Source organism: Doryrhamphus excisus, chromosome 4 (assembly GCF_030265055.1).
Source record: "Doryrhamphus excisus isolate RoL2022-K1 chromosome 4, RoL_Dexc_1.0, whole genome shotgun sequence".
Lineage (NCBI taxonomy): Eukaryota > Metazoa > Chordata > Actinopteri > Syngnathiformes > Syngnathidae > Doryrhamphus > Doryrhamphus excisus.
This window is the reverse complement of record NC_080469.1, coordinates 12555020-12580925: the sequence shown is the minus strand read 5'-3', so window position 1 is coordinate 12580925 and position 25906 is coordinate 12555020. Positions and strand designations below refer to the sequence as shown.

The window sequence follows — 25906 nt, the reverse complement described above, 5'->3', positions numbered from 1 at the left end:
TTTACGTCCGAGTCACTGTGTTATCTTATTCTGCACACTTTAATTCAAACTATTTCAAGGCAATGAAACGGGTATCTAGGCCAAGGACAAAATGTTTTATAGTTTATAGAAAGTCTGAAATCCAGGCATCATTTTGCTTTCCCTATTACCCCTCCCACACTTGTGAGTGTGTTAGCGTAGGAGTGAGCACTTAGCTAAAAGCATCAGAGTGTTTAGGACCTCTCCTTTATACAGGTACACTTCCCTCATCCTCCCTTTGCCTCCACGTTTCTTCATCACTCTCTCATTCCTCCCTCACTTCCAGAGGCCTCTTAATCACTTCGCTCATCTCTTTAAGTGGGTTTTTATGGGGGGCCATCTGGCCAAGGTGGTGCGTTTGTGAAGGTGGACGGCTGTGTGTGATTACGGGCACGTGTTTGTGTGTGTGTGTATGTGTGTGTTTCTGTCAGGCTGTCTCACTGGACAGATGTTGTACTTAACTTTTAAAAATGGTCCTCTCCTGCTTGCAGAGGTGGTGTAGTGACTGCCCCCCACCCCCAACACACACACACACACACACACACACCTAAGCGTTTTAAGTGTGTGTGATCCTGAGGGTGAAAAGTGAAGTGTGTTCATTTATTTGTACAGTTTGGTAAATGATGTGTGTTGCATTCAAGATGCTACAGTGTCACGTTCATTCCACGGGAATGTTAAAAGTGCTCCCTCTTGTGCCAAATTTGGCACTTCCGTTCGCACGTGCACAGCTGGGATTGTGTGTATGCGTGTGTGTGCATGTAAGGGATCGTCTCACATGCAGCGTTTCTCCCTCACACCCACGCTTCTGTCTCCCACCCACCCTGATGGTGAAACAGCCACTGTGGCAGCTTTGCTTGAGGTGTTGGCTCAGTGGAGCGGTCTGCAGTCACCTCCTGTCCTGCTTAATGGCAGGTGTATGGCATGTACTCTATGTAGGTATCACTATGGCTGTTTTGGCTATATTTGGCTATTGGTGTCTTCCCCTCCTATCTCTCCATCTTTTATCGCCAACCATCCCGCCTCTTCCTCCTGGAAAGCCGGGGCCATTGTGGCGCTAAGCGGTGTTGGGTTGTGTTCATGTGCTGCCGCCAGCTCTCCCCACGGCCTCTGCAAGACAAGGCTGTTCTTGCCCCTGGGACCACTGGCCTCAGCAGCTTTTCCTCCAAACAAATTTGCTGTAACTTTATCTGCAATTGGGCCCTGAATTGGGAGCAAATAGAGGCAGCTTTGTGAGGCTCGGGGAAGGGCGAGGGCAGCGAGCTGGGGTTTGTCGAGGGAGGCAGGGGAAATGATACCGGGCGCTTTTATGTCAGGCAAAGTAGGACTCTTATCAGGAAGAGAGCCCAGACAAGGGAGCTACTTCTAGAGGAAACTGGAGCACCTATCACCTGCTTTGCATTTAGATAAAAATTCACCCTGCTGAAATAAATAAAAAAAGGCAAAAAGCAAAGACAGGTACAGAAGCATCTATTGGTGTGTGTATGCACATGACTAGCAGTGTGATACACACACACCGCACCCCAGAGCAGGCAGTGGTACACGCCACTCCAGGTCTCTTTAAATTGCTCCTTTGACTCCTTTTCAAAGGCCCTGCCTAACTTGTAAAAGTTTTCAAGTCGGGAGTTCGTCTTTGCCCACAGCAAGGGACAACTTTGAAAAATTTGCCTGAACATTTTACCGCTCTCGTGATTTGCAAAATGACTGATATTTGAGATATAGTCACAGCACTAACATGGAATATCAAGTCAGAGTGTAATCACCAGAGATAAAGGCTCATGAATGACAAATATAAGCTGTGAGAAGAACCTAGCAGCCTTGTGACAATTAAACCCAACAATATCATCTGGATTTTCTATACCATTATAAAACTAAATGAAATCAGGTCTGTGGAGCTGGCTTCCGTTTTGGATAAAGAGCCCTGCTCTGGCTGTGGAGTTTGTCCTGCAGGAGTACAGCAGGGGGCAGTCTAGCACCACTAAATGATACTGATGGAGGTCTGGTCCTAAGCAGGACACAGTCCTCCCCTCCCCACTCTCTCTAGTTACATCAAACTTAACAGGACTTCTACTTGCTATCTGGCAACACTTAGTGCCAGCATGCAAAATGATGTAAGAGAGATAAAGGCGACCTCTGAAATCCAAACTTCGGTTTCACTCCACTGAGACAGAACAGGGGGAAAAGTTTGCCTGGTGTGTGGTTAATGTAAGCCAAAGTACTGAATATTACCCTCCCACAGTGCCGAGGCTCAGAGCCGGGTTGTGTTTTGAAACAAATAACGCAGGCTCCAGCTCTCCATGAGCACTGACTGCTTGAATAAAACATTTTGACTTTTCTATGTTGTTGACATCCTTTTGTGTTCAGGGGTTTCTTAATATTGAACCAAGCATCAAAGATTTATGCAACCCAACTGCTTAGACTGTTAAAAACAATTAGATCATTGATTTTTGCCTTTGTTATTCCATGTCATATTCCAAATTAAGGTTTTTTTGGAAAAGTTAATTGTACTTTCCACTTACCAATGAAGTACAGTATAGTATTACTATTATTACTATTCCACTATTAAAACGTAATTGTAAAATAATTGACCTGATAATAATAATAATAATAATAATGTATATCCAATCAATATCCAACAAATACTCAAAATGTGGACTGGAACCATTGTTGAAATTGTAGTTTCAGGATGAAAAATATAATATTTATTGATTTTTTATTGATTTCTTTATTTACATATATTCCATATTGTGCTAGTAATAAGAAAATTTAATTATACCCACAGAGTAGATGGACACAAACATACCATGTATATGTACAGTATTTAAATATATAGTGTGCTTATTAAAATACATTGGTAAGAATGAAAGAGGAGCCATCATGAACCACTTTTATAATGTGTTTCCAACCCTCAAATGTTTATTGTATACAAGGTATATGATGGAGATTCACTTAGCAATCCTCCCAGCTTCTAGTTCGAGCATCACTTTTTCAATGTTTTTGTTTTTCCTCCTCCTTTTTCTGGTCACTGACATCCACAGCAGGCTCCTTCCCACTCCCTCGTCCCCAGGCGAAGAGCCTGCAATGTGGTGTAGGGAGCGATGGGGGGTGGCTGTGATGGACCAGTCTTGCAGGAAAGGTCCAGGCACTGCAGGGCCCCTGTTACCAAGCCGGGGGGCACAGAGACGGGGCAGGGCCGTCCTCTGCTGAGCCCGGGTGTCTGGTTCCTCCAGCTGCCAGTCAAAATGTGGCCCTCAGCTACTATAGCCGAATGAAAGAGGAATGAAGGGGCGACAACAGGTTAACAGCCTAAAGCAAATTGAAAAGAAGCTGACTTTTTTATGTACACTACATATAAAAGAGGTTTTTAAGACAGTCACACTTTGAGGAAAAACTCTGAGAATCTTACTAATGTATTATATTCATGGTGGAATTGTTTATTGTTGTATTTTTTTTAACATGAAAAGTGCATGTCTGTAATTATATCTTTTTTATAGCTTAACTGTTTTTTTAAATATTTATTTTAGTGTGTGTCGGCAGCTCATTTGCACATTGTGTACACGTGTATTCATTCATGTTATGGATCTCGTTGTGATGATTTGTAGGAAATTGAAAAATTGCATCATGTTTGCTTTGCACATGTCGTGTGCGTGTGTGCGAGTGTGTGTGTGTCTGTGTGTGATTTTCTCTGGCCGAGCTGAGCTGAATTACTTTGAAGGATAAAAACATTAATTATTCAAAATTATTTTTTTGGTTTTTTGGTCTTTTAGGAATGAGCCTATCCTATTGTGTTCGACACACAGCTTTTGGGATACAGTATTTGCTTACTCGATGCCGGTATTTTGTATTTATTTATGAAAAATACATTATTTACATTATTTGTGACCATATTTGAAATAGTGACATTTTAAATTCATGTTTATCTTGTGACACACACACACACAATGTACATATACACAGCTTAATTTTACATGAATTTTACTTTTTCCTTCCCAACTTAATAGTTTCCAAACTTTTGTGTGTGATGAAGTGATAAGATAAGTTATTGTTCATATATTGAGATGCATGTGTTGTTTATGTGTGGGTGGGTGCATAGGAAATGATGTACTGACGGATGACCGTGTGAGTGTGTGTGGTTTCATGGTTTAGCTCTCATCCGACTCCTTCTAATTTAACAGATCAACATGCACACACTCTTTTTTTTTTAGCTCCATATTCATAATAACTGTTGTTGGTTCATGATTTAAAGTCTTTAAATTTCCGGACCGTAATATCAAGTTCCCTGGAAATTATGTAAAATATGTTTTATTATTGTATTTCCAAAAAATATCTCACTAGCGTCTGTTAAAATGTTTAAATTACTACAAAGTCACCATAAAATAAGCAGCCTCCATCATTTGCAATTTGTCTTTCCCACAGAGCATCATAAAAAGACTTGTCAAGGCCACCGTCCAGGCTTTTAGCAAAGGTTAATTTTCAGACGGTGCCGTACTTGTTTGTTGATGAGAGGGGAGGCACTGAGGTTGTGATTTTGGCAGCCGGGTGCAGAGGAGGTTAGAGTGGAGCCATACAAGTCTTAGTTAGGCTATTGGGGCTTGGAGTGACAAGGTTAGGGACTCAGGGTGTGGTCGGTGTGAGGTCAGATGTTGGGTTTTCGGGGGTTTGGCGTGGAAGGGTCAGCTCTGATGCTGTGTGGTAGGAACGATACATGACCTCAACCCCTGGGATGATTGACATGAAGGAAAGAGGCTCTTGACGGCTTGTACTCATCTCCAACGTCCTCCTCCTCCTCTGCTTAAGGCCTAAAGGAGTTCCGAGGGTCAGGGTGCTGAACCCCTTCTCAGCGCCACCTGGTCTGTACCTTTGTTAACAGCACCATCTTATTTTTACGCATTGCACCATGACGGGATATGATTCTGCATATGAATATGTGCCGCCTCCAATCACATATGGTCGGCATGCATTGTCAGGCGATTGCCTCATGATGGTTGAACCTAAACATTCTTTGCTGCTTTGTTCTTCATTCTCACTTTCCTCTCATGATCATTGTGTCCTTTCGTTTTTGTTTCAGCTCTTTGTGGTCGTCGTCTGGAACTTTGAACTCTATATGATACCACTGGCTTTGTTGCTACCCCTGGCCTGGAACTACATCCTCATCACATCGGGCAAGGATACGAGGCAAGATGTGGTGAGTGTAAGCTTTCGTGATATCCCTCCGCCTTTCTTTTATTCCACTGTAAAAAGCCTCTGTAGGGCACACAATGCTCCGTTAAAACTGTGACGCTATTATTTTATGGGGACATTGTGCTCACAATGTTATCACTTTTAAGTATACTTGTACGAGATTACATTTATTTCAACTGTATTAACCATTTTGCATAGCCAGAATAGACGTAGAGATCATTCAAAAGACAACAAAGTGCACTCTCATTTAAAGCATACTTTTGGATTAAAAATGCAGCCGTAAAATATATGCAAATCTATAATTTAGAGAAATAAATATGCATATATTTTAGGACATGAAAAAAAAACAACGTCTTCCCCTTGAGCTGCTTTCTCACTGCAATCTCTCTCACATTTCACATATTGCCACCTTTGAGGCAAAGAAAAGGAAGAAATAATAGGCAGTCACCTTCAGCTACGTTACGCCATTTTACCTGGTGGTAGACTTATTTCATTCATTTATTTTTATCTCCTATACCAATTAAATAATGTCAAAGCAATGTCACGGGAAACAGACATGTTTTAATCATGGCCAGGCAATTTTGGAGAGAGCAGAGAGTGAAAACGAGAACGAGAGAGCATAGACTATACTGAGAAAGCGTGAACAATGAAGTGATTAATTTTAATAAGTAACTTCTCCTAGTCTGACTTGGAAATAAGCAGCTAAAAGACCTGATATTCACTGTCTCTCTTCTTTCTATATGTGTGTATTTATTCCTTTTTAAACAATATTTGACTAATTTTACACTTTTTAATTGTTATGAAGCCACTCAGATTGTATTACTCCACATTATAAAGCACCTATGATAAATATAAATAAAAAATATAAATATAAATATAACAAACAGCAGAACTTAGAATTGAACTAATTTCTGTATTTATTTATCTGAAAGATCAACAATTAAAATCCTATTCAATTCATCCGTTTACATTAGTTTGCTTCTTGTTGTTTAAGACAAATGTTCGCCAACTCCCTACATGAATGACATTCATTGTGGAAAATAATGACTTACCTGTAGATGGCGACATTGCTTGACAAAAGAAACTCAAGATATTGCAAGCCAAAAATCCAACATGATTGTTCTCTCTACCTGCTGCTTCTATTTATGCAGCTCTAATGATACTCCTCTTTCATGCCCTTCCTAATTAAAACGAGACAACAGAGCTTATATATTCTTCTACGTTGCCACTTACTTCATGTACGAGTAAGTAGACGCAACTTCCACTTATTGCAGAATGGTTTTTCACTCCTCTCTAGAAGGGGACCATTGTGCCTCAAGTGCTACAGGAATTAACATCACGTTGATACTGTTGGAGTTTGGCAAATGCCCCTTAATGCCGCCATTGTTTTCTCTTTATTTTTATATCCTGACCGATTTTATATTCTTTCATTGATGATGTCAGTATTAAAAACAAGTGAGAGCCAAATACATGCATAATATGTAACATACGATACAGTAAGCTGTATCATGCATTGCACACGTGTGTCCCATGAGTGCTGTCCCTGTTTGTTCTCAACTGTGAGAGTATATGACATGCATTCTTTGCTTCCTCTCCTGGTCCCCCTGGCGCCCGCCTTTTGAGTCTTTACCAAGCTCAAGTCATGGTTCTATACTTGGCAGAGAAAAGAAAACAAGAGGAAGAAGCTTTGTAATTATTTTAAACAGTACACCAAATGAGAGTCCCGAGTGGAGCTTGGGTCAGAGTCCACAGCGCTGGTGTTTTTTCTAAAAGTCTGGGGTGGGGTGTGGGGTAATGCCAAGACAATCTCACACAGAGCGAGAGGGAGAAAACAAAAACGTATACATTGGATCATGGCCTTCCTAATCAGCTGAAGGGCCTTGATTCATCTGATGGGTTCAATGTGAGAAGCCCTCTTCTATTTTGCACCACAACACGGCCTGTAGCTCTTCCTCTTACATATAAACAAACACTATGTTCTCTGCATGCTGTAATTCACCACTCAGGGTCACTGCCTGTTGTGTGCCTACATGCTGCTCTGCAAACAGATTTCAGATCAGCACTCCTTACCCTCGCCCCAACCTTGACCGGTACCTGCTAAGCAGTTGCAGCCCCCTCAGAACAGTGAGTAAAGGAGGTGATGCACCAGCAAGGTCACTGACCTCCTCTGTTATCATGTCCCACTCTTGACCTGTGAACCCTGACTCACCTGACCTGCATGTCTTGCTTTAACGTGCCCTCGGAAACAAACAACTAACTAAAGGAGAGGAGGACCTTTTATGGCATCTTGCAAAGTACGAGCAGCACTCATACCTCTATTATTTGTGTTCCCTTTGGCTAGAAGGTAGAGGAGTCCCATAATTAATGACATGACCTTCTCCCTTCTCCATTAACTTTGAAACTGGACTGGTTTATATTCCATCCCAAACATGTTGTACAAAAAACTGCCAGTAGGCTGGACATGTTTAACAAGAAAACAGTCAGCACTATAGAAAGGCTGTGACGAGCTTGTGTATTCGCAGTCATGTACTGTCAATTGAGGGGTGTCCTAATTTTTGTCACTCTGGATGGATGGACAAAAATTACCTCGAGTTCTCTGGTTGTCTAAATGTCTCAATGCATTAGTTCATATAGCGCTCTCTGTAGCTATACTTCCTCTGATGAGCATACACTAGAAATGCCTTCTAGATGTTCTGTTGGGCTAGAAATGCCCATAGCAGATGTTATAAAGGTGTTAATTGCTGCGCAGACATTCGTGGAGGGCACCCACCAAACGCGCTGATGTCTTTTTCTACCAGAAGATGACGGGCAATTAGGTCTCGTCACACTGAAGGACTTTCCTCTTCATCCTATGCTGCAGACCATGGCATGGATTTAACCATTGAATCTGGCAACCCATTACAAAGGAGAAGATTTAAATAGCCTGAAGATACTTCATTTTTATAGATACAGTGTCTCTTAACTGCATATTAGACTTAACCTTCAACCGATTTACATTCATAATTGAAATAAATAAATAATCGCATTTGCGTCTGTCATAATGGCTTTGCATCGATTCCGCACAGCTATACTTTTATACAGTTTTATTATTTACTTTCCTGACAGCGGTGTATTGTTCATTTCCTAGTCAGTAATAATGTCTAGCTGTATTTGAACACTGTATCATCGCATAGCATCGGGAACAAGACTTCTTAGACATTTTTATCTATTCTATTTTCACCCCGAGCCTTCATCTCAGGAAAAACCCAGCGTCTCTAAACACACCGTGCCTTGACACCTGCCCTCATTAAGAGCCCTGCACAACACAGGTATAAAAAGTAAATATTATAAGAAAGCTGTGAGGGGAAAAAAGAGGAAGCACCCTATTAGACCGCTAGAAAGTCACACATCCACTTTCCTGCATAGAAACTCTGAAAAGTAAAGGAGAAAGTAGACAAGAAGGATGGAGTGGGAGCAGGAGACAGAAGAAGAGGCTTTGGGAGAGATGGGGCAACAGAGGAAGAGGTGGAGGAAAGAGGAGCTGTGCTTCTCAGTGCAGAGCCAGACATGGCACTTGGTGACAGGTGACAAAATCAAAAGGTCATGTCACTTTTAACTGGGAGCGCCTGTGCCCCACTGATTTCCCTCGTGCCACCCTGACACCGCCACGCTCATCTGTGCTCATCTGGTTGCCTCTCTCTCCCTCTCCTGTGCTCTGCTAAACTGGCAGAGAGGATGGCAGGCAGAAAGACAGGAGACGAGCAGAGTTTGAAGCGGGACGGGAGCACCGGGAGCATCAGGAACGCCACTGCCGAATCCTCCCAGCATCCTGTTTCATCATGTCTGCGTGTCGCTTTCTCTTAGTTTGCATCCATTTGTCTTGAATACCTTCATCACCTTTGTGACTGCCTATGCTCTTTGCTAACAACATCCGCCGCTCACGTTGTCTGCCTCGCGTCTAGTTGTTGTTGTTTTTGAAGGTTCACTAAGCCTGTTGTCAAGTTGTTCACTTTAGACTTTGGGCTTGAAACCTACAGAAGGTGGGTGCTTGTGCAGTGTATTTTACATACAGTATGTATTGTGGCTATGTTTCCACCAAGCGGTACAATTCACTTCAGCTTGCAGCTTTGCAGCTTTGCTTGGAATGGCACTGCAAACATGATTTGGCTTGTGTGGTTTGTAGGCGGAATTTGGAAAACGTCAGCTACTCAAATAGAGTGACATCACACCAGCAAATGCCAGCAAATGCAGCAAAGCGCAACAGGGGATAGCAGTGAGGACGTCTAACATGTTGTACTGTATGTGTCCGTTATTCCATGGGGCCTTTTTTATAAGAATATCACATATCATATATATATATATCTAAACCGGATACCATAACACTGTATTTGGCACCCCGACAGAGAGGTACCAAAAATCTGGCAAAATTGCATATCAAACTGCCAAGTGGAAATGGGCTACTATAATACTCATTCTGTTGACAAGCAAAGGGCCAGCAAATAAGCAATGATAAATATGGCTTACATTGAGTTTCTGCATTGAAAAAAACACATCATTTCTAATAATGACAGATCCTTGTGTTGTGTTCATTAATATGGAGCCAAACTTCTCACCCCAACCCCCCATCTTCTAGCTCCAGCGGCACAGGGGCCTCACCCCAATCTAGCTCCCTGCTGCGTAACTCTGGCTCGGGCACTGCAGATGGAACCCCCCCCCCCCCCCCCCCCTCTGAGGGCTGTGCCTCTGACAGCTTGTGAAGGGCCCACATGGGTCAGCCAAGCCCAGCCAGCAGCCCCTTATCACACTCACAGCCGTCCCTCAGTCGGCACAAAGTGTGGCATAGGCATTATGCGCACCCAGACACACATGCACACATGCCGCTACACTGAACAATGCATACCAAGTAGGGCCTTGAGATCCCTCAGCCAGCAAGTCAGCCCAACCTCAGCAGCTGCAGAGGTTAACCCCCCTCCTAATGTATCAAAGGAGAGCAGCAGAGAGATAGATGGAGGGATGGAAGCATTGGCGAAAAAAGGAGGAGAAAGTATATCTTCATGTTCACTGGAATGTCTGCCCAGGCATCAATTCCCCCTGCGGCTGTCATTGGCAAGGTTAGGCTGGGAGATAGTGGAACTCTTTGCTTCGTCAGACAGAAGAGGAAACATTTTTAAAGCAAGAGAAAAAAATACTGTAGCATCCAGTTTATAATCCGGTTTATTTCTACATAAATATATGTGTTTATGAATACATGCTATTATACATATTATGCAGATACCCTTAAAGTTTTATTTTAATTAGACAAATGTCTAATGAATGGCTAATTAGTCATGAATTCCCATATGTGCCCCTAAAAAGACATTTTGCTTGATGGTGGCCATCAACCAATCTAGGTCAAATTTTACAAATGTGCTTGTCAGTCCTCTATAGGTGTGTACCAAACAGTGTAGAGCGCATCAAGCTGTGGGAGAAATTTCAAATCTTGTGTATAATAACAGCATCGCAATGTAGTGTATTTGTCAGAAAAAATATTAGCACATTGCAAAATTTTTAATGGGTTAGGATGAGGGGCAGTCCAGTTCCTCCACTCCTCCTACCATTGTGTCATACTTTTATACACCTTGTTTTTTTTGCAAAGGGGCACAAAAAACAGTTGGAAGCATAGAATTATGCAAAAGGTCCAGTTGAGAAATGAATAATTAGAATTGAGGGATAAAAGTAAGACGTCTGGACTTATCCATGATTGACTGAATAGTTGATTTAGAGATATACACTCCAGACCAGTTGGAATTTACATTTTGCACTGTTGGATCTTAAGGAGGTTCTAAGTAGAGCTTCAGAATGTTAAACTGATATGGTTCGGACATGTCCAGAGGAGAGATAGTGAATATATTGGTAGAAGGATGCTGCGTTTAGAGCTGCCAGGTAGGAGGCGTAGAGGAAGACCAAAGAGGAGGTTTATGGATGTAGTGAAGGAGGACATGAGGGTAGTTGGTGTGAGAGAGACAGATGCAGAAGACTGGAGGTTGGATGGACGAGATTGATTTGCTGTGGCGATTTGCTGAGGCTGTTGATCAAAAGTTTAAGGCAATAGCTCAAAAACCTCAAAAACTCCCTTAAAATAGATATACAATTTTCATAAAAGGCCTCAGTAATGAGTAGCTGAGTAGGATTCTTGGTATTCACCTCAAAATTGGTTTGGGCATGCTTGATGCCAGTGTTTCCAGGAGGCTAGTGGGAATGTTGCTCGAGGTGGTGAAGATGGCTTCCCAGGGATCATCCACTGTCTGGAACTGATGTCCATTTTGTAAACTCCCCTTGTCATCCATGGCCAAATGTTCTCAATTGAATTTAGATCAGAGGAACACACAGGGTAGTCCAAAGAGATGAGGGAGTTCAGTCTGATGGAATTCCAACCATCTGCCATTTGACGCCCCTGCACAACCTGAAGCACTCCAAATCATTATGACCCTTCTCTCGCAGATGTGGTGTGATGGTGATTGGACTGCATTTGGCACCATGACCAACCTTCATTAGGGCCGGGGCTGGTCCTAAGTGTTGACGGACAGCCAATCAGATCAAGTTTTGGGGGGTCTACCACTTGACTTTCTTTTCCCTACAACCCTCAGGTTCTTTGAAGAGGTTTAACATGCGTCCAACCTCAGCAGCAATGGCAAACTACGAGAGGCTTTTCTTATGCAGTTCAACAATCAATTCAACATCAGTTCAACAATTGCATTCAAAGAGAGAAAGCTTTTTTGCCTTTGCCACCAAGAGAACATATCAATATGAATACCTGACAAATGACACATTTTTCAAAGATTTAGACTTGATCAGCTTATGGGCAGCCTATTTTACTCTTCTTTTTAAAGAAGAACCTATTTAAGATCCAACAGTTCAAAATGTAATTTTCAATGCAGTGTAAGTCTGCAGGACAACATAGTGGAGATAGATCGTCTACAGAGATGGGAGACAATGTTTCACAAAATGCAATTCTTGCAAATCATTGTTTTTAGTCTGAGCCACTAAGGCAAAACAAATGTATTCCTACACTATATACTTTCACAGCTGTCAATGTCATCATGTGTGCGTATATTCTTCGTGTATTCTCTATATTATCACCATCTTTGTATGAATTTATGGGGCACAGTGTAATCGCTATGCGCACCCTGCATCATCCCTTTATTATTTGAATAGGGTTGAATTTGTTAATCTCCACCTCTGTCTATATTGAATTCACCGGAGCAGCTCTGCAGGCAATGTTAGCGCTCTATGATCCCGTTGACGCTTCAAGCTTTGATGCTACCGTGCTGTAATGATAGTAATTCAAACAACATGATAATGGTGGTGGGGATAAGCAGGCAAATCGTATCATACTGTATAGCAAACAGGTCTCAGAAAGAGTGAAGGAGTGAGGCAAATACAGAGAAAGGCAGATATTTGGAATTCATGGGCGCTACAGAGGTAATTTATGTTCCCCCTTAGTGAGACAGTAGCTTCAACGTGTGCGTTTAGCCGTGGCAATCTTCAGGGCAGATGACATGTTTCGTGCCTTTTTATTTATTAATTTTACACTGTGTCTCATCGCAGGAAACATGACGTCTCTCTGTAACCAGAGGCGGTGGAGAAGCAAGCAGAGCGGAGAAGCAGAAGGAGAAAAACGACTCTATCATTCTGTCTGTCTCTCTAGGTCATGCTTCTCCAGCTCGCTCACGCTCATTCTTTTTGTTCAAAGTTTGGCGTGTGTGCCAGGCGTGCCCCACTAAAGCCTCTGTGTGGAGGAATCCATTATGTTTGTATTTTGGCACGGATGAAAGGATTTGGGTGGAACCGTGATGACTTTATAAACAGTTATAGCTCATTTGTTTGAGGAGCCAGAAGGCTTTCATATTACAATATCTCTTCGACAATTTCTTGCCTCAGCTGAGAGCAAGACTTCCCGCTCTGGTGTTTATATAACATAGTGGTGAATCGACTCTGTATCATTTGTCGAAGAGGTGACAGCATCTCTGTGAAGTGGGTATTATCCGTTACTATACAGTTTCAATAAGGAGTGCCATTCATACCAGCGCCTCACTTTGCCCCGCTAACTGGGAGTTATTGATAGAGCACATACACGCACATACGCCGGTACACGGCGCACTATTGACTCTACCCGATGCTGTTCTGAACTCCTCTTTGTTTGTGTGGGAAGCTGCATTTACATAAGAGGCTTATGTCAGCTGCCACATAGTTTTCGCACTTATTTCAATGAAAAACAAAAAGGACAAAAGCTATTGTCCCTTTAAGTCATGATTTTTGGATTTCTCCAAGCTGAGTGTATGTGTACGTCTCTCTTGACACTGTTTGAGGGCTTGTGTGGGGGCGGTGAGGCCAGTCAAAAGCTTTGATGGGGTTTCAGGCGCTCAACGCGGTGTGACAATTAAAGCAGAGGGGGTGGCAGCTCATATGCTTGTTTGTTGACTAAATTGGTAGCAATTACACAACCTGGTACTTTTGATGCATGATGGACAGATGATTGACAGGGGCAGTGAATAAATGAGGCGCTGAGAGAAATGTTCAGTCACCAAAGATGTTGTGTAATGTAGATATTGTTCATATTGTGAGTTTTAATGCAGTTTGTTTGCCAAGGAGCATACATACACATACGACTGTTACAACGGAACATTGTGGAAGCCATTTTCTTTAATCAATGACCCGGTTAAGTGCAGAAGAGTATTGGTCAACCTTATATTTATATGCATTGTATTTGATGAGTGACTCAAAATGTGGAAGTTGGTGATAGATGCAAAGAGTGCAGAGGTAAAAAAAAAGAGCCCTGCAGTTTCTTCCTGCTGAATGTTGGTTGAATGGCTTTGTGCATTGTGATTTGAGCGAATGAATAGATGTTAATCCTCGGCACATTGAAATCCTGCACCAGAGACTTTTGCTTACATTGCCACAAGTGTCAACATCTTAGAACAATAGAATGTTTCTAAAATTAAATTGTAATTCAAGACATTTTGAAGCTTGTAACAACACACACACAAACAATTGGTTCAGTTGGGCTGTATCCACTTGCTCCCTGCATTCATTAAAAGACTGTTGCCAGACAAAATCATCACCAATCATCATTAATTTGCCTTATAAACCGCTCTACCGACGACAATTCTGTGTTATCTAATGTTTATCGACCCTGCAGTTGCAGTATTTTATTCTTTTTTTTTCTTTTTCTACCAGCAAGCAATGGAGGACCTGCTAGAAGATGAGGATGAAGATTTTGACAAAGATGACAAGGTAATTATCTTGTGTCAGGGACGCACTGACACACACAAACACACACGCACATCTTTGTTGTGTCATTGACAGGAACCCCAAACAGAAGTTCTTATTCGTTGCTTCAGGCGCAACACACACACACACACACACACACACACACACACACACACAACCTTTTTGGCAGATTTCTCACCTTTTCTTCTTTTGTGCTGTACTTTGCTATGGTCCAGTATACCTTTTTCTCCCCTGAATTTAACATGTTGGCAGAATTACATTACTGCCGTCATGCTTCGGTGCTGTTTCCTGAGAACATGTACCCATATAAAGAGCTTAGTTGGCTATTTAGGCCCATTCACTGCCCCTTTATGTCGCAATAAAACAGCATCTGGGCTTGTCCAGACACTATCAGGTAACAACAGGTGGCTGCTTTACTGCCTCTGCTCGTTTACACTGCAGGAACAGCTACTGAAACAAATGCCACTGAATATGTTACTGTACTTAGTAATTGGAAATTGAAATGGTAAAGCAGCTGGTTTTCCATCCATCGGATTCTGGTGTGGAGACACATTTCAACTTGATAAAATAGGGACGCCTGATTGAAATATATAAAGTTAATGTTTCAAGTTTGTGGGGGAAAAAAAGGCTGTGAAGTGAAATTGCACTAGCTGTTAGTTGATGCCTTAAAGCTGCACTGCAGCGATAGAAAGGTTAGTAGGCTAAGATGTGGTAATTTGCATGGTCCGATTTGGTAATCTTTTTGGGGGAAGAAAACTCTGGAGGTTTGCAATGGTAATTGTAAAGCCCTTTGACCAAGCAATTTGATATCTGGAAATGATTTTGCCCTGAGGACATTCTGTATGCTAAATTTACTTTGAAAATCCCAACGCCTGCCCGAAACATCCTTGTATTTGAAGGGTCGTAAGTTCAAGTTGGCAGCAAAAGGGTTAAAAAAACACAGCACAGATGGTCAAATATTCATCCCAGCAATAAGTCAAGCAATCAGTCAGCCAAGATGCCAATTGACTGAGGAGGATCTGTGAGCATTACGTCCTCTCCCAGCAAAATTCCATGCTTGTGAAGATCCAAGGCTAAAAAAGGCAGTGGGTGGAGGGGGGCTGATTGAAGAAATGACCACGACAAAACTCGTAAAGTCGTCTTTATGACTCTGTACCATCAGTGCATTTCCAAGCTCCTCTCAAGTAAAAAATGACAAATACAAGCATATGAAAAGCTACAGATGATATGAAATACATTGGAATCTTTCATATTGAAATGAGGTCCAGTAGCAGCAGCAGCTTGTGCGGCCTCCCTCACATTTGGTGCCAAACTGATTATTCTACAGGCCGTGCTCTCTGTGCTCACAGGGGGCTGGGATGCCGGATAGCAGAGCAACCACAAAAGCTACAATTTATCAACTCAGGCTTCATACATTTTGATCTATTGCTCCCTTCAACTGTTAACATTTCATTTGAGCTGTAGGGAAGTTTAAAGAGGGGGTATTTTTCTTTTTCTTCCACTCTCTCGCTGTCTAAACCGTCCATCGATTGTCCCCCTTCCCTGCATGTTTTTGCTTTCATCCTGACAAATAGTCTCGCTCTCCTTTACTGTGACTCTCTCACCTGGTTAAGTGGCGAACAAATAGAATTTCAAGACTTGACAAATTTGTCTTTTACATTGAATATGATTTTTTTTTTTTAGCTACAGCTTCAGAATGTTTGACTCACGTAGAAAAAGAGGCCTCTTTTTATGGTGCAGCTGATGGGGGACTGAGTGGGGAATAGCGAGAGTGTAAAAAAAAAAGATTGATAAATGTGCCAAGGTCTCATTTTAATTGAACTTGAGGCACATGTTGCAAGTATGCACAATTCATTCCAGATGTTTACTCCAGCCTTGTGCACGGCTGGTTCCATTGCACCACAAGGCAGCTATTAGTTGGATAACCTTTGCTCCAGAGGCTAAATGGGGTATTACATGGCCAAAAAATGAAGCACCTGTTTTTCATTGCACAGAAGACCCCTTGCAACTCTTTTTTTTTTTTTTTGCCATGGATCACCACATATGTTTTGACTGATATTGCAGGAGAAACATTTGAATTGTTTGTCCTTTGAGTGAGCACTGTTAAGAGTCACTTTATCTGAAGTGACTCTATTTATTCCAAGTTAATTATTCCTTAGAGTCAACTCTGCATACGCACAGCATGAATTTTGTTATTCTCTTAAATTATTTATATCAACAACCATTTCTTCAGGTGTGCAGTGTTCCTTCATTTATCGCGGGGCATAGTTTCTCAAAATAGCCTGCAGTAAGAGAAATCATACCTACAGTCGAACTTGGTGTTAGCAGCATCTTGGTCTGGGTCGTGCACGAGTGTCACCATCTTTGAAATGTTTTGAATGAAATGCTTTGCCGGGACAAAATGCATTATGGGAGAGGTTAAAATATATTATTTTAAACTCACATTGGTACTTGGCTTCTATATTTCTTAGCTACCTTTGGAGTGTTAACTTGCTATGCGATGACGCTGTGAGTCAGATTATATTGAATTATGATCTCCTGCAATATCCAATGAGTTGACAAGCTCGTTATGAGTGTGTTAGATTACATCATTGACACTTCACCGTGAGCTGTACTCACTGTGTTGCCAACTATTTAGCTATTTACAATGTGTGTGCTTTACAAGCTGTACACTATGATATGTTTTATATATATATATATATATATATATAGTATTTCTGTAGTATTCTCCCTTGAGAAGATATTTTGAAAATGGTTGTTGAAACGTGATTTACAGTTTTCCCTCATTTATTGCTGGGGATATGTTCCCATAATAGCCCACAATAAGTGACCAGTTTCTACGCTTTTTTTAGACAGGCATTAATATGTTCTCACATTTATCTCTTGTTTAAACACTCAAGAACGTTAACGATTAACTACAAGGTTGGACACAAGAAATTATTAAGTGACTCACCCGTGTTTCACTCCTCTGACCGTGCCGCGTAATCTTCTTGGGGCCGTTCTGCTGTACTGTAGCGTTTTTGTATCCTTACTAAAACATATTGCTTCTATCGTCGTATTTATTCCTTCCTTCCTCCTTCTGTAATGGCGCCCTACAGCTGCAAGTTCTTCCTCCTCTGCCTCTTGGGTGACGCCGGCAGGTGCCTTTGACTGTGCCTGCGTTGCATCGCAGAAACTTACATTACTACATTACATTTGATGGGCTTCAGATTGCAATGGTGTTTGTAGGGCTCTGTCACCTGCAGGTTCAGCAGAGGCTGGAGTGTTTGTGTTAATGTGCACAAGACATGTGTATGTGTTTTTGTGAGTGTGTGTGCAGTGAAACAGTTGTCTCCCAGATGGGGGGTAAAGTGAGTGAAAGAGAGGGGGGAGAGAGGAGATTACCCTCACACGGTTGACTGGTCACTGAAGCGCTTGTGCTCTGCTCAGCTAGGCTCCACTAGCCTCAGGAGGACCTGACACAGATAAGATACACACTGCAATCATGTCCTGCTCACGGGCTTACTGCTCACCGCTCCCCCTGTGTCTCTCTCCGTGTCTATCTCGCCGTATCACACGCACACATTTGCTGCATGAAACCCACAATTTTCCTTCCCTCCCCCATGATGTCCAGGAATGATTGCGACAGTACAATGTACATTATTTATCAATATTGATCATTGTAATACACATTTCATTCATGTTCTATTGTACCAGGCCCGCAGGTGAGCTGGTGCCCGTTACTACAACATATACACACATACATGTACACGTACAATAAGTTGGGAAGATGCGTTATCTCCATGTAGCCTAAAGAGTTCCTGCACCAGGTCACAAAGCTCCTCTCTTGGTTCCAGTAAAGTCACCCTGCGATCGTTCAGATAGCAACATGGCATAATGTAAATGCACTAAAGAGAGCACTGGGACTTATATCAACCTTTTGGAAAGAAAACATGTGACTGGAATCTTCTGGGGGAGGCTATTGAGCTCATAGTGCACAGGTGTTGTCCTCTGGTGCTCTGCTGGCATAATGGGAGATGGAGAGAAAAAGAGGAAGCTTGAAAGTCTGCATTCTTTTCTTCTTGCTGCTTGTGAAGTATGAAAAGCGTTGTGTTGTAAAAGATGCTATTGACTGTTCTGCTTAATTCCCCCCCCCCATTCCCATCTTTTTTTTTCTACATAGACACTGCATTAAAACTGCATTTTAATCATCTTTGGCTAGTAGGAGTGGAAGTGTGGAGTATTGTCTTTCTATGCAAACTATACAGGATTGTTTGTTTGTGTTTCCCCTTTGTCACACATTTCCCCTCCAGACACATTCACAGCTTTGTCTTATTCCTCTCATTTTCATGCTATCTTTATCTATTCCCTTTGTGCTTTTACTTCCATTCTGGCTTTTTTGTTATTGTGGGGGAAAAAAACATTTGTACCCTATTATACATTCAGTTTACCACACTCATGGTCACCATTTTCACTGTAGTTTGATGTTTGTGGCATTTGATTTATCAGATTATTTATTTCTTTTTAATATAAAAGTGAAATGTGTAGTATAAGTCAAGGATATAAGTCATCAAGCTGCTGCTATTAAAACTATGGCCAGAACTCAACTAAAGTTACAACCTCATGTATTTGAATAGTAAAGCAAATCTGACTGTAATCTATCCACAAGGACCCTAAACCAGAGCCTGGGGAGGACATCCGTGATAAAAACCATATCCTTGAGGATATGTTGGCTTCCTGGCACTTTGAGTGGATACGAGCAATGGTGGTAAGTGGGCATGCGTGTGGTTCCGCTACTTACTCCCGATGGTGTGTGTCGTCCCTGTATTCTTGGGTTGACGTCACCTCCTTTAAGCCTGTCCCCTTGTCTTGTTGGGATCTACATACCTTGTCCCCTATCCGCTTCTCAGTTGAGAACCTGCTAACTTGCACGTTCTGCACTTACCCCAGTCCCACCTTAGGGCTTCACTCTTGCCTGCTCTTTAGGTTGATGGGGGGCACTAATGGGGGCTCCAGCATGGTAGTCTGCTCCTCTTTGTTAGATTACTTCTCTGTAGCACTGCAAGGTGACAACTGTAGACTGAAGTGTGACAGTGCGTTTACTATGTTCTGCCTGTGAGACTCAGACTGTCGGTTCTGAGGTGTTAAAGGGTGACTTTGGGAGTGAGTTGAGCTAACAGTTGTAATTTGTAGCAGGGTAACTAACACACCAAACGCTTCTTCTGTGTACTTTTTGGACTTTTTGGAGTAATTTTGCCGGTGACTAATATGCCAATATTGTCCAACTTGCGCTAGGTGTGCTTCATGTAAGGCTGTGGTATCACTTGTTGCAAGATGGATGTACTGGCTTCCTATGGCAGAATCAGAGTGTACAGCATTAGAAGCGGCTCACAGTGGGGCATCCATGTCGAATACGTACGTCTATAAAGGTGGGGAGAACCACAGTGTTGGCCGAGAGAAGCCGTCCACCGTGACCGGGCAAGGGGCATTCATTTTGGATACACTATGTTGTCGTGCGTCCAACAAGGTGGGGGGAATCACAGTGTACGCCATACGGACATTCCTAGCTTTTACCGATGCGTTCATTTGTCATGGTTTTCACAGTTTTGCAAATCAACCACACCAACTAAAACTTGTCTGTGTCATCTCTGATCCAGTACAATTTACATTCACATGCCAAGTTTTCTACCAGAATTGTAAAAATGCACATTGCCTCCACTGCGATGCACTAAAAAATTGGCATAGGTAACATTTCAAACACCCATAAACTAAACTTTCTCACACTACCCTTAATGTTAGGCGTTTGCGTGATTGGATGCCTGTAAATGATTTTTTTTTTTAAGTTTTAAAACTAGAGAAACAGCAAAAATATTCCACATGGCAAAGCAAATCCCTTGCTCATTATGTCTAATGCAGATATGTGTACTTCCCGGCTGTTATTGTTCTGAATCGCATACAAGTGGCGGCTGAACCAACTGAACTTTTTGACTGATGAACTATGCATCAAAGCGCTATAGAATTGGAACTCGCTGCATTGTAGGTGGGGAGTTCCTGTGTGCTCTTATGCACCCAAAGTAACTTTCTGGAGAGTACCATCACCGAATAGGATGCTGAGGATGGCACGCGCTCATTCTCCCCTCTTTCACTCTCATTGGACAGAATGTGGAGCACATCACTTGACAGCAGTGTCGTCTGAATTTGAAAGTCAGACGTGTTAGCAGGCAGCCGCCACCTTTTCTTTTAACAAGAGTCATAAATCTGTAATGAGCACACAAGATGCATATTTTATTTATTTACTTATTTTGAAGGTGTGATCCCTTCACTTCATTCCAATGCACTCTTAAGAGACACTGTTTATATCCCCAACCAAAACCAAATTTTCAAGTTAACATATCATGAGAGGCACATGGAAATTAACCATATTGGAACATGCCTTGACAAAAAACGATTCTAAAATTTATTTGAGAATTTTCAATATTTAGCACTACATTTGAGTTACAAACCTTAACCTACATTTTATTGTTTTATTTTTTTTATTTACCAATTTTAAGTTTTGCTTAATATATTTGTTTCCTATATTTGTTTCAGGCGACAAAAATATTTCATATGGTGGTGAGTGGTTCGCATGTTGGCCACACAGTCAGGAAGACCTGGGTTCAATTCTCCGCTTGGCATCTGTGTGGAGTTTGCATGTTGTCCCTGTGTGCGGGGTACTCCGGTTTCCTCCCACAGTCCAAAAACATGCTAGGTTAATTGGCGACTCCAAATTGTCCATAGGTATGAATGTGAGTGTGAATGGTTGTTTCTTTTGTTGTCTATATGTGCCCTGTGATTGGCTGGCGACCAGTCCGGGGTGTACACCGCCTCTCGCCTGAAATCAGCTGGGATAGGCGCCAGCATACCCCGCGATCCTAATGAGGATAAGCGGTATAGAAAATGGATGGATGGATTAAGCCCTAGCAGAGCCCCTAAGATGGATTCGCAGATATGGACGGACAAGGAAAGATGGTGTGGAACAACAAAACCAGGCCATCAGAGGACAAGAGTAATGTGCTCCCATTCATCACTCTTAGTCAGGCTGCGTTCAGAGGAAGGACAGGGAAAGGAGAGTGCAGTAGCTGCAGGGGAGCAGAGGTGAGGTGAGGTGGGGGAGAATCGGGCAAAGTGGGTGCATGTCATGGGTTCAAGTCCACAGGAGGTGAGAACGAGGAACATGCACAGAGGTCGTTGGGTGTTTGTCATTGTGTTGTGTTGGTGCGCTGACCTTGAAGGTGATGGAGTAGTTGAAGTGGTGGAGGTGAGAAGGTGGCCCAGAGGGCAGTAAACATCATCATTGGCCACACTCTTTTGCACGCTTTACACCAAACATTAAACATGCATGTGTGTAAAACAAAGGAGATGTAAACAGAGTTATCTTCACCAAAATCTGTCCATGTCCGTTTGCAGTATAGGATTAATGACTGGGAAAAAAACAGTACATCTGCTTCATTCATGCAAGGTTGGTCAGGCGCCAGCTTGCATGGTGGCATATCTTGAGGCCGGTTGCATGGCTTTTGTCTCGATATGGAATTTCCTAACAGAGGAATTTTAGGTTAGTAGGCCATTTGGGATGATCAGTATTCAGACGCACCAGTATTCTTGTTTATGTGACACCTGTTGAAAAAGTGGAGCAATGTAAATTACTTGTATTATTGTCATCTATTATCATAGATTACACATTCTTTCTGCATGTTTTGACTCACTGCTAAACACCATTAGGTTGTGTTTTGGACTAATTATACAGTCTGATGTGTTATATCATTTTACTGTCAGGTATATTACGGTGTAAGGCATGGGGTTTCCACCTTGTAGATATAGGGCAGATATTCAGGTCTGTCGTATGACTTTGTCCTCTGTGTTCTCAGGCTCTAGGCTTTAGGTCAGTGAATGACAAAGAGTGTCTTTGCAAAGTTAACTGCCCACTTTACTCTTATGCATGGTGATGATATCGTTTTAGGAAGAAAGGCCTCGCACAATGCATATTTTCTTTGGTAAATATTTCATCAAGCATTTCAGTGAGTTTACCACAAGTCACCACTGGTGCAACGTGGTTAGCTTGACTTAGCTGTTTCTACCTATCGTATGCCTTCCTGCATCCACTTCACTTTAACAAGCACTGCTGCCTTCTCTGTCCTCCTTGATGAGAGGACTCTCGCAGTAAACCTGCTCCACACACTTTTACACAGAGTGGCTCGGCAGTAAAATAATGGCTTAGAATTCATTTCACACTTTCAAACAATGATGCAAACCTTGGACACAAATGCAACTCTCTCCCAACGATGGCTCGAGATATATTTTCATTTCCTTACCTGATGAGAGTTAATTGATGTCAAGGAGTTTCTGATGCACACAGGAAGTCACGGTGGAGTGTTTTTCTGCCTTTCTCATGTAGCCACATTCTCAGAGCAGTTGCGTACCAAAGGTACGATAATAATCAATAATAACAAATACAGCTGGAATAGGTGCAGATTCTGGAAGATCTAGAAAGCTTTCTGTGCAGGTTATTGTGTGGAGCTGCTCTAGAGGAGTCCACAAATGAATACAAAGGGCCTGAAAATGAGACGAATAGGTCCCCTTTAAGGACTGTGGTGTCATTCTGAATTTCCCAGATGAATCTATTCTGGTAGACTGAAGTAAAACAATCCTTAGAATTTACTAGTTACACCAGTACATTACTGTACTGTAATATACTGTTTGTGCCAGCACGTAAGACATGAACAAAAAGAATGTCATACATTACATACTGTAGACTTCGGCCCATTTTACTTACACTACACAAAGTAACTTGAATGGATGTTATTTTATTTGACTGTAGTCACAAATCTGTTGCTCCCAGACCTAACTGGCAGTTACTATAACGTATTGCCACAACACATTGAACACACGTGCAGCTGAAGACTATTAAAATGCACGATGGTACTGCTCATTAGGCAGGCTTATTACTCTATCTGTCAGAATGTGATATTGTTCACAAGTGCTTTGTTGCAAGCAGAGTTTATTTCATTGTGTTCCACCGATGGATACTTTAGAGACAAAGTCATCTGTCTGTCACTACAGAGATTTTTTGGTGCGCAGAACACAGGTCACAGTTTTATTTGAATCCAATTCAAATATTAAAATCCACACAGCTTTATTCAATTTATATGAGTTTATTACATTTTTCTTCAATTTTATTCATTCAAAGACTTATTTTGAGTTTGCTTTGAACACATGTGGAAATAGTGTTATGGAGTTAGAATAACTGCCTTTCCTCAGCCAACAACGATTATGGTTGACAAACAAACAATTGAAAAATGTTGTTTATCAGAACCATTCTTACCAGCTATGATGTCCTATGATGAACCTATTATGCTTTTTTCTCTTGTCTGACCTATAAATGTAGTCAGAATGTTGTATTCTCGTGTTTAACGATGCTAATGTTTCAGATAACGAGGTTTGCGCATTGACATTAAGGATGACTCAAAACGCTTGGTTTTAAAAGGCGTGGTAAAACTGTACTTTTGTGATGTCACAGAGTGACAGACTTCCTTACATGGGGGTAGCTGTAAGCCATATAAAGTCTCTGCCCTCCCCCAAGCTCCATGTTTCAAGCTCAGAAGATGGATGGGAACTACACAAAAAGTAATCACTTCTGTTTGAGAGCTTCAGACTTGGGCCTGGACTATATTTATCCTTTTGGATTTTACAGTCCACACACAACCAGTCAACGAGGAGGTCCTCACTGTCTCTGTGTTTTGGAATACGTAATCATGTTTACAGAGTTACCCAGCAAGACCAGGTGTGCATATCAACCTTATCTAATAGCTGCGGGGTGTGTGAGTGAGTGTGTGTATCGGGTTCCATGATAGGAACAGGTTGCCTGGCTCCATATGTGCGCAGTGAGTGGGGAAGCTGGGAAAACAAGGTTCTCCCTGGCTCTCTGTTATTACTACCTCCTGCCTCCCCAAGTCCTGTTTGAAGACAGGAAATAGGAGTCAGACCGCAGTCCAAGGGGCATGTGGCAGTGGTTTATTCTTCAGCGACCTCTGACTTATCCGATCCACCCCCGCCCGCTCTCTCACACCTCTCCCCAGGCCCCCACACACACTCCCTTGTGACCCTCGAAGGTAAAGAAGGCCTGATCCAGCTCATGCCTGGCTCGGATGGGCCTAGCACAGGCAATCACAATAGACTGGACGCTCTGAGATTTGTTTGAGTGAGCAATGAAAAGCAGATGGAATCAGAGGAACTGATTCACCAGATGACGATAAAGGCAGGAAGAAATAAAGAGAGACTCGTAAAGTATTTGCAAAGAAAAATAACCCCTTGGCTTGGTGACTAATGATATCTATTTGTCTTGGGTGGTTTTGCTATAGAGGCTAAGTGGACTCGCCAACTGTCTCATGGTTCATTTTTCACATTATCAGATCCAAGATGGAGAGAAGAAGGACATGAGCGTTTCTGGGGGTTAGGGCCTTGATTTGAGTCTGGATGGGACGGTTGTAGTGCACCCTCTGAGGTTCAGGGGTTTCATGAGTTTTACTACTTTACTGGCTTTTTATTCTCCAACTGAACAATAGTCATGCATCTTTCTTCCATAGTTTCTGTTCCATCGTTCTCCTATTGCCTTGTCTGTCGAGACTCTTGTTAGTCTGCAGCCTCAATGACTGTTGCATGACTTGTTAAACTCTTTTGTTTCAGGAAGATTCTGAAGTTCTTTGGCCGTCCACAGTAGACAAGCCCAATGCAGGATGGCGTCAATGATAATGATGTCACAGCTGGTGACATCATCACAGCATGCCAGGCAGTTGCACAATTGGGCTCAGCCTGATTTTTGGCAGCACCGAGAGAGGGATGGGGTGGGGAGGGGGGTTGATGTTTCCATTGGGCTTTCTGTTTAATTCTGCCGTTCCATTAACATATTCAAATTGTCTGTGTGAGCTTTTGTACAGAGGAAAACATTTTGATTTGTTCTGCTGACTTTAGATCTCTATTACCGCCTGGAATGAGCACAGTCATTTGGAGCAGGATATCCGGCGATTTGGCTCCTCGGTTCAAGCTTTTGCCGCTATTTAACATGTATTGTTTCCACTAAGATGCTTTTGCCTAGCCTCTCTCCTTTCCATCTCTCTTTGCTCGACTCTCCCTTACATCTCTTCCTGTTGCACCCTGCCTTTTTATTCCTCCCTTGCCACAACCCTATCTGTGCCTTTGCAGGACTCTGAGAGAAAGGGCTTCATGAACAAGCTTTATGCCATTCAGGACGTGTGTATCAGTGTGCAGAATGCGCTGGATGAAGTGGCCTCCTATGGCGAGAGGATAAAGAAGTGAGTCGTAAGCCTGCTCTTCGGCGCCCGGCCCACTGTGCTTTGTGCTCCGCTCCACACGTCCCAATGTTTTTCTGCAGTGCCAGGTTGCCCCACTTTGCCTTGCCAGCCTGATTAGAACTTAGTCCCCAGAAAAC

The 25906-nt window shown here is 42.3% G+C and overlaps 1 protein-coding gene across 10 annotated transcripts in view; it reads left to right on the top strand.

Moving 5' to 3' along the window:
- LOC131127638 (multiple C2 and transmembrane domain-containing protein 1-like) overlaps nt 1-25906 on the top strand; it is a 100923-nt gene that overhangs the window by 62641 nt on the left and 12376 nt on the right. For 5 of the 10 annotated variants that reach the window (XR_009129541.1, XR_009129537.1, XR_009129538.1 and 2 more), the window contains 3 exons: nt 5084-5200; nt 14392-14448; nt 19094-25769. Coding sequence is in view for 4 of the 10 variants with exons in the window: in XM_058069713.1 (XP_057925696.1) it covers nt 5084-5200; nt 14392-14448; nt 25660-25769 (284 nt within the window). In the remaining 6 variants the exon portion in view is untranslated. Of the gene's footprint in view, nt 1-5083; nt 5201-14391; nt 14449-17543; nt 25770-25906 lie in introns of those variants that run through there. The other 5 variants (XM_058069713.1, XM_058069712.1, XM_058069710.1 and 2 more) reach the window with 3 other exon arrangements.